The sequence below is a fragment of the Falco cherrug genome, chromosome 5 (assembly GCF_023634085.1).
Source record: "Falco cherrug isolate bFalChe1 chromosome 5, bFalChe1.pri, whole genome shotgun sequence".
NCBI classification, from domain to species: Eukaryota; Metazoa; Chordata; class Aves; order Falconiformes; family Falconidae; genus Falco; species Falco cherrug.
This window is the reverse complement of record NC_073701.1, coordinates 69,032,237-69,052,298: the sequence shown is the minus strand read 5'-3', so window position 1 is coordinate 69,052,298 and position 20,062 is coordinate 69,032,237. Positions and strand designations below refer to the sequence as shown.

Sequence of the window (20,062 nt, the reverse complement as noted above, 5' to 3'; positions counted from 1 at the left end):
CACACTTGGGTAAGGGCATAGATCAGGAAGCTGTAGGAATGCTCTGTAAAGGACTTTATGGCAAATGAATCCAGATGCTTGTGTCCGAGTGCCAGCTGTCCGCCCCTCGGCCCCAGTTAACTGTAGTGTAGACATAACCTTAGACCTTGCTTCATTTCCTGCTGTGGTCTAACATTGTCCTGGTTTTGGCTGGAACAGAGTTAATTTTCTTCCTAGTCACTGGTGCAGTGCTGTGTTTTGGATTTAGGATGAGAATAATGTTGATAACACACTGATGTTTTTAGTTGTTGCTAAGTAGTTTATACTTAGTTTATACTAAGTCAAGGACTTTTCAGCTTCTCATGCTGCCCTGCCAGCAGTAGGGCTGGAGGAGCACAAGAAGCTGGGAGACGACACAGCCAGGACAGCTGACCCCAGTCTGGCAGAGAGGATATTCCATACCATGCAACGTCATGCCCAGTATACAAGCTGGGGGGAAAGGTGGTTGGGGGCTGCTGCTTGGGAACTGGCTGGGCAGCAGTCAGTCAGTGGTGAGCAATTGCATTGTGCATCACTTGTTTCATATATTCTTTATTTTATTATTATTGTTGTTGTTGTTTTTATTATTACCCTTATTATTTTCTTCCTCTTCTGTCCCATTACACTGTTTTTACCTCAGCCCACAAGTTTTCTCACTTTTTACTCTTTGATTCTCTCCCCCATCCCACTGGAGGGGAAGGAGTGAGTGAGCAGCTCTGTGGTGCTTAGTGGCTGGATGGGATTAAAAAGACAAACATATCTCAATTAGAGACAGTACAAAATGAAGGAGGAAGGCCAACTCAAACAGAGTAGTCACAAGAATGATTCAGTTACTGTGAGGTGACACCTAGACCAAAGTTCTCCCAGTTTATAAAAATCTAAACAACCCAACAAGGTGGCAGGGATGGGTATAACAAGCAAGGAAAGCAGCTGAAAAGTTTATGAAATGAATGCTGTACTTCTAAAAGGTGTCTACAAGTTCACTAATGATGACACAACCTTCCACGATTTATTTGGTGCGTTTCTTCCAGTGCCGGTTCTGTGCACTCTTGCCTCCAAATCAAAGCATCCTGGAATGTAAATCCCCTCTGTGATCAAGACAGTTGTCTTGTCCTGTGGAAGAGAAGTGGCAATCTACAAAGTACAGTATCTCCTGAAAGAGTTACTATATGCATGCAAATATGTATATATCCTGGCTCTGTTTTTCTGTGAGGGCATTCACCAATATCTCCCTGAAGAAATAAAGGGGGAAAAAATGTTTGGTGTCATCCACCTCCTCGAGATTTCTTTTTTTGAAAAGAGTAGAAAATCATCTGATGTGCAAGACAGGGTGGTACCTTCTTTTTCTTTCACTGACAACTCATGAGGAGACCCACTCTAACTTGCTGTCTTATTTCCAGGATGGCAAATCTGTTTGACCCTCTTTGCCTTGGGGTCAGGGTAATGTTTTCTGAGGGACATGAACTGTTGAGATGATTGGGTCAGGTCTCATCTGGACTCTGTTCAAAGCCCTTCTGTTCCTCAGAATATCTTCCCAAGGTATATCTATGCTGGCAATTCATTACGGTCCCTGCCTGCTTCGTTACGAGTGTCTCGTCCTTTGACTGTCTCCATTCACACATGCTACTTGGCTGTAGGGTGGATATCTGGAGCACTGTTTGCCAGACAAACTGGTGGCGTGCATGAAAGCTCACTCTGTGAGCTCTGCTCCTTGGACCATGCAGTGGAAACCATTCCTCAATGCCACGAGAAGGTTTCTTTGAGTCTCCGTTGATCCAAGGAGCCCTTAGACTGTGGAAACTGCTTAGCAGTGCATTACGAAAGTGAACAATTCCTTCCTGGTGCCGGTCCCTCATACATCAATGATCCTTTTGATGACATCAGTGCATAAGATATTTTTAACAAGTGAAATGGGTGCTTTTCTGAGCTGTATTTCAAACTACCGATTTATCATATATGGCATTACTCTACTCATTAGAGTCAATTAGATCACTGCTATAAATCCTTAGCTTGACTATTTGTTTTCTACTGCTCCTGTTTTGCTTTTCAGGGCAATACTCCTGGTTTGGTATCACGATGGCTGTGCATTTCAGTCTCACATGTGATCAATCAATGTTATATTTGCTGTCAGGGCTGTAGCCAGGCTGTTAAGCTCTCCCAAAAACACTTGCAGAGTCTTGAGAGCTCACTGCAGCTGAGCTCGGGTCTGGAAGCAATAGTGTTACCCATGTTTTCCCTAGATCCAGGTTTCTGCAGACCTCTGGAACAACCCCACAGAGTTAACCGCAAAGCTACTTTGAAGTAATGCGCTTCACAACATTCCATATGAAATCAAGACTGAAAAGGGAAATTTAGAGGTTACTTAAAATCTTGGAACATTTGTAAGAGCCTTGTAAGTAATAGAAACACAAGCTTAAAACATACATGAGGTGTTTCATTCCAGTTTCTTGATGATTAAGTGATTGCTCAGCTTTATCTGCTGCAAGCCAACTGTCAACTTACAGGAAGATTATTGAAGGCAGCTCAGAAATACGTCATTTCACTCAAACAACCCAGATGTCATCTATTTGCCGACATTGTAAAGCTGATCAGAATTATTTTAGTTGCACTCAGTTATTTTACATCCAGTTTGTATTTAGCTGTTTTCAGGTTGTATTCAATACTTTATGAGTATCCAGTTTCACATTTCTATTTGATATTAAAACAGGGGAAAACCCCAGCTCAGCTACTTGCACACAGGAGGCAGAACTGATGCCTTACAGCTGACCAAGATTGTGAAAGAACTCATTTCAAGTAACGCAGGGCACAGATCAGCCTTGGAAACCTTTTTTGCATAGATACGTGGTTTCTTTTACCCATCTTCAAAATAGTATAACAAAGCAGATATGTGATAGAATTGCCTTTATACCATGACTAAATATGTCCACTTCTGGCAAAGGCAGCTCTGCATCCAGTCTCACTCTTTTCTTCATTTATTAAAGCAGTCCTTAACTTTTTGGAAGGGATTAATTCATCCAGCTCCCCATTCTTTGCCCCCATATTTACTTTGTTTACAGGTATCTCTGGATTGTCACATCCACAGGTCACATTCACATGCAGACAATTTATTCTAAGCAGGCACGGTAGCACTTCTGCTAAGCTATGCAAATTGCACTTCCCTGCAAGTTCTTGCATTGGGGATGTGCCCATCCCCTCCCCTCAGTGCATTTAAGCCACTCATACTAGGCTTGTTATTTCTTATTTACCTTTCAGAACTGCCTAAACAGTAGTGCATGATATCCAGGAGGCCACAGACTGGGAAACGCTCAGCCAGAGGGAAGACTGAGGAAGAAGGGAGGGGTAGTGATCCACCACGGGTGTCCAAAAGCCACTGGCAAAGACAAGAAAAGCTCAGAGGGGAGGCAATGGCAGAAAACAGTTCCCAGCATTTCTAATAAACAGAAGTCTTTGAAAGGGTATGACATCCATGCATTGTTAGGGGTAAAAGAAGCAGGTGACGTATTAATTTGGTTTGTTTTGCTTTTTAAAGTATTGCTTGATTAGTTCTCGTGGCAGGTCAAGCCCTACAGTTCCTGTCTGCTGAGACAGACCTCTGTAATGCACTGTTAAAATACTTCAGAAAGTAGTGACAGCTCTATGGATGCTACTCATTAGTAAGGCTAGCATGGCTTTTAGAAACTTGCTTGAAATAACTGTTTGAATTATAATTATCCTCCGGTTTTGATAAAGGAATATTTAGGTGAATTGTTTAGGTTGTCTAAAGGATGTGTGGGTCAATTCCTATCCCAGCAGCTTTATTATCTGTAAAATTGAGTCTGTAAAAACTCATTATTGCTTTTAAAAGCTTCACATTTAAGAACAGCTAATTATTGCCAGACTGGCTGGTACAGGAGGTGTTTGAGAAAAATTTTCTTGTTTCAGGGAACAGTATTGGTAACTCAGCTTATAGCACTGTGTCATCAGAGCCCCTAATGAATCAGTCCCAAGATGTCACTAGGGAGACTGTGCTCTTTTGACAGCAGTGTCCATTTGTGACTGGTAAAGAGTTCAGAACACATTGCAGGAAAATGATCATACTGCTTTTTTTTTTTTTAATATATATATATATATGTAGATGTTCTTTCTAACACTTCAACAGTATGGGACAAATGACAGTAAGCAGGGAAGATACTCACTCTCACCGTCAGACCACACTACAGATATCCAAGCAGCAAACTCTTTCCAGGAAAGATGCAGTAACAGGACTAATCCCTGCAAATGCAGACTGGTTTGTCAAGTTCCAGGCACTGAGTTTTAGATCCATACAACCTTCTATCTCCTCAGTCTTCCCCAAAGCCAGGTCTATACTTCACAACCCTCATTTCTGAGGCATTTTAGCTGTATTCAAATTATAGCTGAATAAACATAACAGAGACACCCCATACACCCCCCAAATACCAAATAGATCTCACTGGATGGTAGAAAAGCTCATAAAAGCATCTATTTTTCTTCTATTTTTACGTGTACAGAAGATAAATGGTTGAGTGTATTGTACTAAGTTTGAGTTCATTAGCTTCTATTCAACCCAGGCAAGACATCTCTCAAAGCTGTTACTAAATGATCATACTTCTGTGTTGTCAGTTTGATCCCTGCAGGATACGTTCATCTCAGAGAAAATACCCATTCAGGTGCATTGGCTGCCTCAGCAGAGAGGTCAAGGATTGAATGGGTGATGGAGTCTTCAATATCTACACATCTCTGAGGGTAAATCCAGGGGGGGGCACATTAATGAAAATGGTGCTGCATATATCTTACTGCTGAATAAAAGCATCATTTTCAGATGTTGTCAGCCTCCAGCCTGACACAGATATTAAATTCACATAATCTCTCTTTAAAAAGTGGATGTGTGAGTAGATTTTGAACTACATTGTACCTTGCAATGAAATTTCATTTTTCAGAACTGAAAAGCAGGCAGGTGGTTATGAACATGTCTTAAGCTATTTCTCCAGCCTGAAATGTAAGTACTGTTTGAAAATATTTAGGGAAATAGAAAATCTTAGAAGCCATGGCAACTTTTCATGAATTTATTTTAGCTGGCATCAGTATTCTGAGCTACAAGAATTATAATTTAGTAGAGAGACTCTCATTGGGAGAGGGGATTGAAGGCGTCGAGGCAGCAGCCCCGTGAGTTGACAGGGATGCTAATATAGCCACAGCAGAAGTTTAGAGAGCAGATCAGAGCAGCTGGGTGGGCTGATAGAGAGGATCAGGGCAGCCCAGAGGAGCAGTAAGAGGATCCGAATAAGTGGATTAGTAGCATACCAAAACACACATTACTTTTAGTTTTCAAACTCCCATTGATTTTAGTGCAAGTGCATATGTGGCAGGAGAAATGGAAGAGGATCAAGGTAGAATCGAGACACAGGGAGCAGCTCTGCGTGGCAGGCTGGAAACAGCAAGAAGAAACAGTGAGAAGGCTGGGCTGGGGAGGCATAGCATAATGTCCCCACACCAGCCTTAGTCAGGACTTACAGGAGCATGGCTGTTGTGGGGGCTTCCTCAGCCCGCAGCCTCAAGGAGCTGTCTATGTTGCTAAATGCTATTGTTCCTGCAGCTGATTCTGCATTAATTTTCCATCCATAGCTCCTCTGATTGTCTCTTTCAGTTGCTGCACTCTCATCTGCCTTCAGTGGCTGTGACTGAAGCAAACCAACACAAAACTGTAAGTATGATTACATACTTACACAAGCCTCTTGAAACTCTTCCTAGCCGGTGACTTGCTGGGCTGCTGGACCCTGAGCTGAGCTTGCCACAGTTTGTGCCCGTAGCATTCATCAGAAATGGGACTGCTTACCCTAGCTGTGCTTGGGCTACTACAATTAACATCAACTGAACTACCCAAAGCTCAAACATGCCCTTTCCTGGAACTGGCTTTACACATCATCTCTTTAGACAGAGGTGGTAGCCATGCAAAGACACATCCAGATTAAAAATATTAAGCACTATTACTCTATACAGCACAAACCCCAAAGTTCTAGGGAAAATAACAAGCCCTACTACATTGCCCTTGCTTCCCTTGAAGCACCTCGAGTTGTAAGTGGGAGGCAGGGCAAAATTTGTGCAGCTTATTGTCCTGGTTTAACCCCAGCCAGCAACTAAGTTCCACGCAGCTGCTCACTCACTTCCCCCCCACACACACACCCACCCAGTGGGATGGGGAGGAAAATGTGGGGAAAAGGTATAACTTGTGGCCTGCAATAAGAACAACCTACTAACAGAAATAAAATATAATGATAATAACAATGATTGTAATGAAAAGGAGAGAGAGGGAGAGGAATAAAACCCAAGAGAGAAAAAAAACCCCAAGTGATGCGCAATACAGTTGCTCACCACCACCTGCTGACCAATGCCCAGCCAGACCCCAAGCAGCAATCAGCAGCCCCCAGCCAGTTCCCCCCAGTTCATATACTGGCCATGATGTTCTATGGTATGGAATAGCCCTTTGGCTAGTTCACGCCAGCTGTTCTGGCTCTGCTCCCTCCCAGGAGCAACTCCTTGTGCACCTGCTCACTGGCACAGCTCGGGAAACTTGGAAAGTCCTTGGTTTAGCAACTACGTAGCAACAACTAAAACATCAGTGTGTTACCAACATTATTCTCATACCAAATCCAAAACCACGGCATTGTACTGGATACCAAGAAGAAAATTAACTCTATCCCAGCCATGATCAGGACACTCATGAGTTCTCCATGTTGCAGAGAAGCACGGGACATGCATGTATATGGGCAGACTTCTTTTACTCTTCCACATTAGCTTTCGTAAAAGAATTGTTGAGACCTTTTCTTCTTTATCCTCCAGCCACATCTGTGGCTTAGACACCTCAGTCTCCTCACCCACCCTTCCCAGAATTTAAATCCAAAAACTGGTTTGTCCTAGAGAAGAATTAATACCTCAGTATCCAATTATCCTACAAGTATTTAATCAGAGTGGGTGGCCAGTAAACTTTGATTCTTAGACTATGATGCTCTTCCTTGCAGTCTTAGTCCAACCTACACATAAAATGACAGAGAGGAGGAAAAGCCCAGCCTTACAGTCAAAATGGGTTTTGCATTTTGATACAGAAATATACAGAGGGTTTGTAACTGCACACACAAAGAACACTTTGTACACAGATTCAGTTATGTTCTTCATTGTTGAAACAGTTCTGGAATGTTTTGGTCTCCCTGAGCTGGCAAACATGAAAACATTTGTCCATCCTGTAGTTTTTTTCTTTTAAATTTATAAGAGGAAGCAGCAGAATGGACAAGAAACCATTTCAAAACAGTGTCCCAAAGGAAAAATAGAGTAAGGATAGAGACATAATAAGATGTCAAGTACCATAACTGAAATGGTACAGAAAAAACTTAAGGGAGGTGGTCATAAACAAGTTAAACTGCACTCCTAGCTTCAGACTTCTTCAGGACATCCAGAAACCTACCTCTGTAATGACCCAGTCCTTGGATGTGCCAACATGAAAGCCTCCTGAAAGGGAAGGTTTATAGTAAGACAGTGTAGCATCAGGATGACCTGTTGTCGCCAGGTTGGGAGCTGAGAAAAAGTATTGCCTGCATATTGTGTATGATCACAAAAACATCACCGAAAACCTCCAAGGAAAAAACGCTACCACAGTTTCTAAAATCCTCAATGACATTTATTACACATAACTAACCAAAACAGCTAACCTATTAACCTGTCACCTCTGCAGCTCTTGATCTCCAATTTACCTCTTCACCCTTCTCCTGCTTCCAAATACTGCACTGAACTTCTTCAGGCTCCAAGATGAGTAGTAATCACGGTGCTATTTAATACGACAGTCGGCAGTCTCCTCCCACTTCACCCGGCCTCAGGTGGATTCCTTGACATTAGACTTAAAGCTTCAGATCAAAACACCTGAGTTTGTGAGAATTTTCCAAGTATAATTTTTCCAACTGAAAAGTTGAAGGAGTTCTTAGTACAACCATATAATTCTCCTCAGCTCTAGGATTCTTCAGTCGCCTTTGTCCTACACCATCCTACTTTCTGAATAATGATAAAAATATTGTAATTAACTGGACAGATCTGTGAGCCTGGAAGCAAAGGAAAAGTCTGGGACATCCTGGTTTGAAGAGCACTGCTGCTGTTAATGCTGAAGTATTACTAGATTCATTATATTTAATTGGTTAGCTCATGATCTAGCATCTGAAATGAAAAGAAAAAAAGAAAAAAAGAAAAAAAAGAAAAAAAAAAGAAAAAAAAAAGAAAAAAAAAAGAAAAAAAGCATTTTACACACCAGAAAATTGTTGGGAGAATTAATGCCAGTTAGAATGGGGAGGTGATATTTTGAAAGTAACTTGCAGCATAATGAAGTGGTAACTAGGAAATAGTGATAATCATACTGACTTGGGATATGTTGCAAGATAAACCCTTATTTAGTCAGCTAATTTAATGGCATTTTGAAAAACACATTACTCAATTAATGGTTTGACTGAGGAAATACTTTGTGACCATGAATATATACAAAATGCTCCGAATTTGCTGTATTATCACCAGAAAAAAAGGAACTATGGGTTCTTAATGTGTAATAATACCAATCCAATACTGAGACATTAACTGAAATAAAAGATAAAATTAAAAGCTGACTGCCCCTCGGAGCCAGCGCACTTTATCCTCAGTCACTTGGCTGCCACAGTGATGCAGCCGGTGACTATCTAGGGTGACACAAGGCAGCCATTCTAGTGAGATAAAGACAACTTTGATCCCTGGGTTTCTCCAGCTAGAACAACGCAGTGGTGGCTGGTGACAAATGAGCACATGCTCCCAGTCCAGTTGTAGGATACCCACCCCATGGCAGGCTCCCAGCTTACTGTACACAGGAGCCTCTGAGTTCTTGAGGCAGCTTTTCCTAATTCACGGCTGATAAACGTTAGCAGGACAGGACAGGACAGGACAGAAAGCTTGGTTTCAGCTACCGGATCCTCCTACGTGTTGTGTGGATAACTAGAAGACTTTGACCTAAAGTCACCTTGTCCTAGTTTCTAATTCACTTTTATGCAGATGAGATGACAGGATTGAGGCCTAGGTATCCAAACTGGATAATACTTCCTAATACTAGAAATGAAAATCACAAGATGTACTTATCTGAGTAACCATAATTAGGTTTGCTTGCAGGATGAGGCTTATTCTGCATGTAGAAAAGAATGAATCTCTCTAATTCACAGAAAGCAAAATGATAAATACTAATGGAAAGGGGGATGTGCTAACTCTCTTAAAATGTTACTTGAAACTGCAGTGTCCAGTGTGCAGACTGAAATGTCATTTCAAATCATGGGTGTCCCTTTAAGCAAAAAAATCCAACACAGAGAAGAAAGGACTAAGAGGAGAAAGACAGTCGCTGATAAAACACTGCCATCACTTTTTCATAAATTATGCCCCAAAATGCTTCACAAAATGGAGCTAACAGAGGAAAACAGAAGAGACCTTTTTATTTTTGTGGCACATTCCTTTGGCAAATGCAGGGTAAGGCCTATCATGTGAGTTGAACAGTAAATGAAGGCCTTATGCTTTATAAAAATTCTCCTATTGTCCCAGGAAGGACGAGAGTCAAACACAACAGTTTCAGCAATGCTCTAAGTCTCATCAATAAAGTTAGCAGAGAGGAATCAGCAGTCTTTGGGCAGGGTGAGAGAAAAATCTCTTTCTCCACACAAAATATAGGCACACTCCTGCTGCACTTCAGACCCGACTTCACTGCACTGTACCAGATTAATTGGACCCACACAATTTAGCAAACAGCGTATGACATCCATCTACCTTTGCTGCTTCAGCATCCTCCCAAAAATATATAATGCAGGATTTTAAATAGTACATTAGCCCAGTTTCCTTTCACGAAGTCTTACAGCGAAGTTTAGGAAAATTCCGAAAGTAGCATATTGATTGCCTCTGGGATTTTCCACTTAGCAATTTAATAGAAAATTACACCCTTACCCAATCTGTGAGGCTTCCATAACCTCCCTCATTAATTTAATTTTCCAGAGTCTAATAAATTTTACCATTAGGCGTGTTTTCTGATATTGCTTCCCTATTAAGCCTATTTCCTGATTTTGCCTTTCAGAACCAGGTGCACTCTCTGTGTGGCATCTGGACGGCACCTCGCACAGAATTCCAAGCCTGCCTGCGCCTGTGCACAGTTAGGATGGAAACCACTATTGTGAATATCCTATTTGCTTTCCTCTTGTTAATTTGGTGTCATTATTCCAAGCGATAGGGCCGGTCTGTGTGACTGGAGCCAGCGGGATCCTCCTGGTGGCTCTGACGAGATCGAGGGAATATCGGCATCCGCATCTGTGCGAGTAGGCGTACGCGAGTCTCACACACGCTTCTCCTTGTCATAACACAGCCTGGCTGCACGGGAGGCACAGGATGATGATGGGCAGGTGTGTTTTCAGTCAGCGGTAGTCACATCACAACAGCCTGGGTCCTTCCTCTACAGGCAACAGGCGAAAGCACTCTTGGCTGTAAAAAACCCGCCACGCCAGGAGCGAACCCAGCACAGCTAACCGCACTGGAAGCCTGGCTGAAGGCGTCAAGTGGTGAATCCAATCCCGGCACCGCTGTCAGTGCGCCTGGGCCCTCCGCCCGGCTGGGGTGACCTGCTGCCCGGCGGCGGGCGGCACCGCACCCGGCCCCGGCGACCGGCGGGCTCCTTTCCCGCGGCGCTGCCCGGCGGCCCTCGGCGGCGCCCCGGGCCTGGCTCCGCGCTGCGAGACCCGCTGCCAGACACGGCGACGAGCGCCTGGCAGCGCCAAGCCGAGCCCGTCACTGGGTCTCGCTACTTTCCGCACGGCCGCGGCCCCACCAGCGTCAAGTTCTGCCCCATCCCCGCCGGCTCTCGGCCTGGGAACGCCGCCCGGTCCCGCCGAACATGACGAGACCCCCCGGCCCTCAGGGGCCCCACAGCCGCCGACGGGGCCCGCGGGCAGCGCAGCGGCCCCGAGCGCCCGGCGGCGGCGCAAGGCCGCGCCGAGAAGCCGCCGCCCGCTCCCTGACGGCCGGCCGGGCACCCCCTGTCCGCCGGGGAGCCGCGGCGCCGGCCCGGGGGCGGGCAGGGGAAGCTGCGGCGGCGGCGGGGCACGGCAGGGGGAGCACGCCCGTGCCCGTGAGGGGAGAGGGGGGCCGGGGACCGGCGGGGGGGGGGGGCGCGGCGGTAGGCGGGGGGGCACACACACACAAAATGGCGCTGCCCTCTCAGCCCCTCTCCCACCAGCCCCCCGCTCCGCCGCCCCCGCGGCGGGGCCCGGCGGCGCCGGCCGCCTTCCCCGGCGTGCCGTGTGGCGACGGGCCGGCCTCGGGGTGGCGGCTTACGGCCGGGGCTGGCGGAACAGCCGCGGGGCCGCCTTCCCCCAGCAGGTGGCACCGGGGTCCCGGAGCCGGCGGCGAGCCATTGCGGGCCGCCCTTCGCCGCCGGGCCGCGGCCGCGCAGCCGGCGGGGGGGAAGGCGGCGGCGGCGCTGCCCGGCATCGCCTCCGCGGGGCTCCCCCCGCCGCACCCCGCTTTCCCTCAAAGTTTGAGGCGGGCGGTGAGGGGGGGAGGCTGGAGCCAACTTGTCCCGGATCCCTTTATTCGCCGCCGGAGCCGCCGTCTCCCAGCCCCCGCGTGTTTTGCTGGTTCAACGAGGCGCACCTCGGTCCTACCACCGCCCGGCCCCGCTCCTCCCTGCCCGCACCATGGAGTTCACCCAGAGGAAGAGAAGCAGGAAATCCCAAAGCTTTAAACTGATCAACGAAGGTAAGGCGGGGGCGGGGGGGCGGCCCGGGCTTTGTTCCCTGCCCGGGGGCAACCCCGACTTTTGCACCGGGGGGAGCGGGCGTTACGAAACGCGGTGGCCGCCGCTGCCCCCGGCGCTTCTCCCTCCCCGGAGCGGTTATTTAACTCCGCAATCCTCTGTTGGAACTCCCCGAAACCATCGCACGCCTTTTATTTATTTTTTTTTCTTTACACACCCCCCCTTGTGTTTTTTTGTGTTTTGTTTTTTTTTTTTAATTTATTTTCTTGCATGTGTGTTACGTGCTGTTGCAAAACGAAGGCGCCCCGCCGCCCCCCGATCCACCCCAGGAAGGTGGACGTGGGTTTGGGCTTGTTGTTCCCCAACCCCCCGGCAGGTCTTGCAGAAAATAAAGTTGGATCGTGTTTCGTGGTAAATCCTGTTTGGGGGTGGGGGGATAAGGTAAAATCGGGAAGCGAGCAAAAAATAATGACACTTGGGCAGCAACGGACCTTCTTAGTATTCAACTCCTGTGGATTTATTTGGTTTGGGTGGTGGTTTTTTTTCTTTCCCCTCCCCTTGACTGTGTACATCCGCGTATTTCAAAGGCTTGCCGAATAGAGGTTGCTTTATTAAAAATCCACGCAGCTAATTAATTGTTCGTGGGCAGGGGAGAGCCTCTGGCGTGTAACTTGTTTGCTCGGGGTGTGTTTGCTGTTGGAAAAGAGGGTATTTTAAAAGGGATCGCGGGGGGAAATACTTGGATTCATGTCAGGGAAGAAGAAGCACAGCTCTGTGTTTCAGTCTTGGTGGTTGTTTTTTTTTAAATTAAAAAACGAAAAAAAAAATGCCACTGGTAGGCATTTTAACAGGTGGACTTCCCAGCCAGCCCTAGGGATTTATTTTGGTTGGGGATTTAACCCTTCTCTGGCCAAAGAGATCTTTTTGCCCTAACGGATTTGACTTGAGATCTTTTCTCCTTTTGTGTTTCCAAGTATTAGACAGAAATATCTCCATGAAACGCTGTGTGTGTCCTGCATACCAAGTTCAAGGCAGGTGACTGCTTGGGTGTCATGTCACACTTGGTGAAGGGGACACACACGCACGCACGAGTGTCAAGACTTGCTGTCTGAAGAGCCATGTCTTTGCAGGCACTCAGCAAAATCGCATTTGATGCAAAGAAATTTAAAGATGGAAATAAACTCACTTGGTAGGAATAGTAAATAATGCCTGCTGTACTGTTGTAGAGGGGTCTAGAGCATCGCACATACTCCCTGTTAAAAACTAGAGGGGCAGCGACCCATCAGGCTTGTCTGAAACACATTGGAGGTCTGTATGCATTAGCAAACCTATCAAGGATTTAACTTCTACGGACCGCAGGTTTGGTTTGTGGGGGTTTGATATCAAACATGCTCCTGACTCGGAGGCAGAGTTAGTGCAGGTCTGGGCTGGAGCCTGGGGGTGTGTGTGAAAGTGAAACGTGGAAAAGCAAAACTGAAATTGAAGGCATGGTTTTATTTCTGTCCTAATGGAGCTGTAAAATGAATATGTGCACTATCAGAAATAGATGACAATTTTGTCAGTTCTCGGTTGACGCTTGTTAGAGGTTTAGATATGCCCCAATGTATTAGGCAATCTATGTAACCTTGTTTTAATAGGTAAATTCAGTTATGGTACATTATTAGTAATTCTTGTTTTACCTGGGGTCTCTTTTTGGATGTAAAAGTCAAACAGAAAGCTACACTAAAATCACATCCTAGAGAGAAAATTCTGTCTTTGTACTTTGGAGAATGGAGGAGATAAAAATCACATTTTGCATGTGAGTCTGCACTTGCATACTCCTTCTTTTTTTTTTCTTTTTCCTATCAGACTTGATTAGAAAGATAATTATGTATAAATAGTTGTCTCTTGTAATTGGCCTTTGCCTCTTGCAGGAGTCATTCCGTAATGTCACAGTTTAGTGTTTACTGTTGTGAAATTGATACGGATTTTGCAGCGCCTGGACTGTGACATCTGAGGCAGAGGAAGAAAACCAAAGAGAAAAGGGTATGCTGTGTCAATTCGTTGGTAACGCACCATCTGTTAACAATGTGCACCCATACAGTGCTTAATCTGTCCAAAAAACCCCTTCAGAGCACCTTATCGAGATGATCAATCATGACCAGATCGAGAGGAAATCCATTCCTTCACTAAAATGCAGAGTGAAATGTGGTGACTTTAAGGCAGCAGCTGTAGAGCAGAAGAATATTGTGACCAGCTGGATGTATGGAGGGGAGTGCTAGAGAAGAAGGCATGTGTAATCTATATATCTAAGGACCAAGAGTCTGTAAGTCATTTAATTCCTACTTCACACGTATACTTACTCCCAGCAGATCTTGAATGCCCTTGAGAGGATGAAAATGCAGAGTGTGGTGGGTTGACGCTGGCTGGGCACCAGCTGCCCACCGAGCCACTCCATCACTCTCCCTCCTCAGCAGGACAGCTGATGACCATGGAAGGCAGTCAGCATAAATCCCGTAGGTTTAGCCTTATGAAAGGAGCTTTTACTTCCTGGATGTTGTATCTCAGACTTCACCTTTACCCGTTTCACTCGCTGGGCATGCTCGGTAGGCAGAGGAACCCTTTGTGTGGCACCTTGTCGCTGACCTCTCCAACTCCCTGTTGTGTCTTTTCCCCCTCATTTTCTTTCTGGGCCCTTCTCTTTCTTTTGTGTTGCTGCCTTAGGCTCGATTCTAGTTTACTTATTGGGTTGTTCCTCCTCTTGTGCCCTCGAGACAGTCGTACTGTACAAATAAACAGCACATAACAAAAAGTTTCACTTCCAGGAGACCTTTCCAATCCTGTAGCTGTTTTGTCAGAGGTGCAGGTGTGCTGCTGGCGGGAGGAGGGGCTGCTTATGCTGCCCTCTGTTTCCATTGTGCCTTTTAAGTGAATTCCCCCAAAGTGCTCTTCCATGATTTAATCTCTACCTTGCTTTTTGCGAGGCAGGTAAACATAACCAGTTTATGGATGGAGTAGCTGAGAGCATTGGGAACTAGGAGGGCGTTAAAGGCGTTAGATGGGAAGGCAGCTGTTTCAAGACACTGAATATATTGTTCAGTCTTGAGCGATTTGCCGATGGACAAAGTGTGTGCCAGTAGTAGAGTTAGAAATAGCATTCAGGAGAGCTGCCGTTAGACATGTTTTTTTCTCGGACTTACTATTCCCTCTGTACACACATGTAAACAAAGCTCTGGTTTTACTGAACACCTGCCTGAGATTACAGTAGAGACCTTCACTGCAAAATATTGTTATTTGAAATAGAAATTCAGCAGTAAATCTTGTATTTGTTGTGTTGTTTGGGTTCGGTTTGTGGGTTTGGTTTTTTTTTTAATGCTGTAACATTTCTGAATAGCAGATACTAATGCTTATTCTTAGGGTCATCAGAGACGTTAGTTTCTATAGGTGAATATCCTAAGGTGTCCCTGATCCTCCTTTCTTCAGAATTCAGAGGCTAGTGGCACCAACATGAATCTGTATAGCTGAACAGTGCAGCCCTAGTGCATGTTGCTGATTTTCTTGATTGAGGTGAAGTTTGAAAGTTTCCCTTGGTCTCTGGGAAGGTAAATTTTTCATTATAAATCTGCTTTCCATCTGTAAAGCAAGAAGCCAGATAATTGGCATCTGGTGGGATAATTTGCTGTGAAAATGAACACAGTAATTTAGGGCAGGCATAGCTATTCCCTAAAATCTGTGAAATATTTGAGCTGAGTCTCTCCAGTGTGAGCAAAGTTTTTTTAGGAGGTGCTGATACAGAGCACATTTTCTGTGGTTAATTTGATGTACATGAAATAAACTGCAGATATATTGATAAATTACGTAGTAAAACTGTAGCAATGTGTTCAGTGTTCATTTTTTCCAGATCACTTGAGTTCTAATTTTTTTTATCGTTTTTCATTCCAGATTACCATCATGAGATATATAAGATCTCTGACTACAGCAATGATGTTAATGGGGAGACCAAAGAAACACAACCAGTTTTTTTAGGTATGTGCTTGTGTTGATTAATTTCCGAGCAACATAGCGTGGCCATTTGCAATTAGGGAGGAAAAAAACCTCTATGCAAGCACAGGAAGCGCCTGCCATTGTTTAATATGACATTCTTTTCAAGACCCTTTTATTCTACGAATTGCCAATATATCCTTTATTAACACTGCTAAAAGTTGTAATTTCAGACATAAATGTTTATTAGTGTCTACACACAGTGCTAATTATCACTCACTCAGAGAGCCAGATGCTGACTCTGCAGTTTTGCAGCTCTGTGCTCACCCCATTTACATTGCATATTCGCTGGCATGCTTCACTGGCAATAGTTTGTGTAATTGGGGTATTACATCTTTGACATCTGGATAACAGAAATTCAATTTCCAGGAAGCTGCTATTTGTTTGGTTTTGCTTCTGCCTTGGGTGGGATAGAGGATTAATGTGCTGTCTTAATGTAATGTCCTTTCACCTCTGTAGCTTGCCTGCTAATCCTGCCATGGCAAAATTAAATTAAATCAACAGTTAAAAATGTGTAAAGAAAACAGAAGTAATATAGAGTCTGCAGCATGATATATACTACAGCATGATAGGACTGGTTATCGGCGAACTTTAGCTTTCTGGTCTGTGTGCCTTTTGACCCATGTAACTCCCCAGCTCAGCATCAGTCCCGAGTGTGTGAATCAGCACCTGAAGTCATCCTGCATGCAAAATGCCTTTTGTTTCCTTAGTTCGTAGTGCCACAGCCTCTTCTAGAGGTCAGCAGCAAATGAGAGGGAACAGGAGAATGTCTGGGGCGGTGTGGAATCTTTTGATGGTTGGAATATTTACACAGGGGTGAGAGCTGCATTCAGTTCCCTTCTCAGCTTCTTGCTGTTAGGCTTTTGAGCAAATATTTCTTCCCTGCACCCATTTCTGGGGAGAACTAAAGGTGGCTGCGGTGCTTTGTGTTTGGATTTCGTGTTCTGGAAGCACTTGTGGTGAAGTCTGATAAACCTGAAGGAGTGAGCTCCACCAGAGGTTTACATAGAATGCTTTCTCTTCCAACCCTAAATCATGATAAAGCTTTGGCAGGAGTTAGGCATCTAGCTGCTTTTAGCCAGGATGCTTCTAAGCAGGAAGTCTGTACTTTGACGTCTCTGCCATGAGTCAGGCCAATTGATTTTGATTTCAGTTTGGCTGTGTTGTCTTCAGATTTGTTTTGGGTTGGTTTTTTTTTCGTGAGTATGCCCAGCTTTTCATTGTGACTGAATGTGCTCTGGCATTTAAGTGCCTAGAGTTCACCTATTTCAAGAGCTGGTCAGAATTTAGAGAGTGAGTCCTATCAAGGATGTTCCTTACCAGGTACTGAAGCATAGAGCTGCAGTCCTGGGAGCCCACCTTTAGTTGCTATGAAAAGAAAAAGATGCCATTTCCTTGCTGACTGTCCAACTTCCAGATCTCCTCAAGGAGTGCTGGTTTTGACAAGGCTGAATGACGTATGACTGTGCAAGATGTGTGGATGACTTTTTTTTTTTTTTTTTTTTTCTTTGGGGGTTTGGGTTCAATTCAGTAAGTTACTCAGAGCTCACATAACCTTCTCCACTTTATCTTCAGTAGGTTATTTTGGTGTCCGCTTTTATCCAGATTCCTAGTGACAAAGGCACTGATCTGAAATGTAGAGAAAGCAGTAGCAGGGACTGAACTCAACTGGAAGCACTTGAAATCTGGGCTCCCATCTTTTGGCAGGGATCTGGGATGAGTGGTGTTTGGCATTCCAGGTTTCCTTTTAAAAAAAAATAATCACATTGCATAGAGGAATATTCCATTGTGCTTCAGGGCTGGTGGGATCACAACACTTTCCCCAGCTCAGAGTCCTGTCCACTGTGAAGGAGTTTCAGCGTATAATTGCCATTTCATTTGATTTTATGCCAGAATTCATCCAAGAAGGATGTTCACTCCAACTTGTTGGTTTAGACTTAAGTTTATTCTCCAATTTAGGTTTGTTCTCCAATTCAACTGACCCATGGGGTCAGCTGTTGAAACCTCAGTGTGATGCAGCCTTTAGGATGTGAATAGCTGCTAAGGTGCATCATTAAACTATTGCCTTTAGAAAAGGTGAAATGTTAATGCCAGTATATAAACGAAATGAGCAAAGCTTTGTTGTGAATGGGATGTGCATATGTTCTGGTTGCACAGTGCAGAACGAGGAAGTCAAATTGAAGAGATGCACTGTCAAGAAGAGGGGAGCTTCTAGGGTAAATGAGTAAATCGGAAGAACCCAGTTTGTTTAACATGCAAATAAATTAAGGACCAAACATCAGGAAAGACCTGTTGAACCTAGATGGCCTTATTTGCACTGGCCCAGATGGGAAAAATATGACTTTGTCTAAATGTAGGCTGAAAATTGGAGGAAGCTTCAGCGCAATTAGAGGAATGTTGTACTGGACGTGAGCTTTGATGGTTGTAATGGTGTAAAGTCCAACTGCTTTTGGAATGGAGCTTGATAAGCTTGGGAAGTTTGCTGGTGTGATGCAGTGCTGGAGTGGGAGATGTGGTGGCTTGTCCTCTCCTCCCATCCTTTGTTCTGAGATGGTAAACAAGAAGTCACATTCTTCTAGATGAAGGACATACTAAACACAGCCTTTACAAAACTGGGGGGCGGAGAGGAATCTTCCTACTTTATTTTGCAGATGAGAACTGGCTTCTCTTTTGTTTTGAAGGGGAAGGGCTTAGTTACCTGATACCAGGAGAGACTGCTCAAGCTGAAAAGGAGGAGGCAGCCCAGAGTAGAGTGCTTGTACCTCAGATATGGACAAGATTTAAGACAGACCCGTCTTCCACTTTTGCCAATTATCAGCATAAACCTTCAGTCACAGGGCTGCTTACCCCAGACTCAGAAATACAAGCCCATGAGAAGGCTGTACACCTATGTCTTGTGGACGATGTTGGTTAAACCTAGCCTGTCTATAAACAAGAATATCTTTTGCATACACCACATTGGTTTTTTTCAGTCTTAATATTTTATTATCATCACAAAAAAGCAGAAATATAATGTACCTCCAGACTGAGTGTTTTTACAATGCTTTCAACTTGAAATTCAGGCTCTATGTTTGAAAGGTTAATGTAGAAAACTAATTATATTATCCTGGTAATCAAATGTGTGATGAGACATTTGTCTGTGTAATTAACAGTGAAGAACTTTTATAGTTTCATAAAATCGAATGCTACGCACAGTGTGCTTGGAGCATTTGTTTTGAAGAGATGTCCAAAACAGAGATGTTTATGACTGATATAAAGTGGAACTGAAATGTACTGTAATGCAGGTGTCTGTGCGTTTTACAGCATTTTGCATTGTTGAAATGGAAGGCAGCAGATTAATAACTTTGCTATGCCATGGTAAAAATAAGTAATGTGTTCGTGGAGCAGGGGAGCGATGCATAAGTTACTCGCTAATTTCAAGAATTTATTCCGTCCTAGAAATAATATCCTTTGCAATTTATTCACAGAGAAAAAGTTAACATAAGTCTGTAAAGTTACTTGTTACTTTTTAGTAGAATTATATCCCAAGTCTTGATTGTTGCAGTAGTAGCTTCTATAATTAAGACTGCATAAAAGTTTATGTTTTCTGCAACAATCTAACTTTGTAAAGCATTTCTTTTTGGGGCTGAAGCATGATCTTGACCTGGGATTTTCCAATAACTGGGGGAAGTTGTTGCATATCTGTTATTACTTTTTTAATTATATGACCTCATTAATATATACATTGATGGAACAGTTGCTGACTTAACCTTTCCTGAGTGATTTAGTTATTGCAGTGTGGCATGAAGGCGAGTGACTTGGGCTTCTGTATCTCTTCCTGATGGGTGTCTTGAAACTGTTTCACCAGACTCTACAAAAGAGTTATTTTGTGGTGGTGGTGACCAGGCCACCTAAGCTGATCGAGCTTCCAGAGAAATATCCCCCCAGATCCTGAATGGTCCCAAGGTCTGATTCTTGTTGTGATTCTGCAAATTGCTTTACTTACGTTAGTGTTTGTGGTGCTTATTACTGTTCTGTGTCTTGTCATAGGCAGGGGTGTCGATCAACCCATGTACTTCCATGCTTGGTTTGGGAGTAGGGGGTCTGGTTTGAGGGTGATCTGGTTTTCCTGCAAATACAATCTTAGTGCTTTGTGTGGTGACATGAAGATGCGTAAGTGCTCTTAAAAGGTGTTTTAGAGTACTGCAAAGATGCTTCACTTAAGACAGCTTAAATGTCCCTATGTTAGCTTAGGGTAGTTAAAGT

At 44.3% G+C, this 20,062-nt stretch overlaps 1 protein-coding gene across 7 annotated transcripts in view; it reads left to right on the top strand.

The window, feature by feature from the left end:
* Nucleotides 1-11,458: 11,458 nt before the first annotated feature.
* BEND7 (BEN domain containing 7) overlaps nucleotides 11,459-20,062 on the top strand; it is a 49,039-nt gene continuing 40,435 nt past the window's right edge. The window contains exons 1-2 of one of the 7 annotated variants that reach the window (XR_008732388.1): nucleotides 11,459-11,799; nucleotides 15,719-15,802. Coding sequence is in view for 2 of the 7 variants with exons in the window: in XM_014280033.2 (XP_014135508.1) it covers nucleotides 11,739-11,799; nucleotides 15,719-15,802 (145 nt within the window). In the remaining 5 variants the exon portion in view is untranslated. Of the gene's footprint in view, nucleotides 11,800-14,161; nucleotides 14,293-15,718; nucleotides 15,803-20,062 lie in introns of those variants that run through there. The other 6 variants (XR_008732385.1, XR_001334719.3, XM_014280033.2 and 3 more) reach the window with 6 other exon arrangements.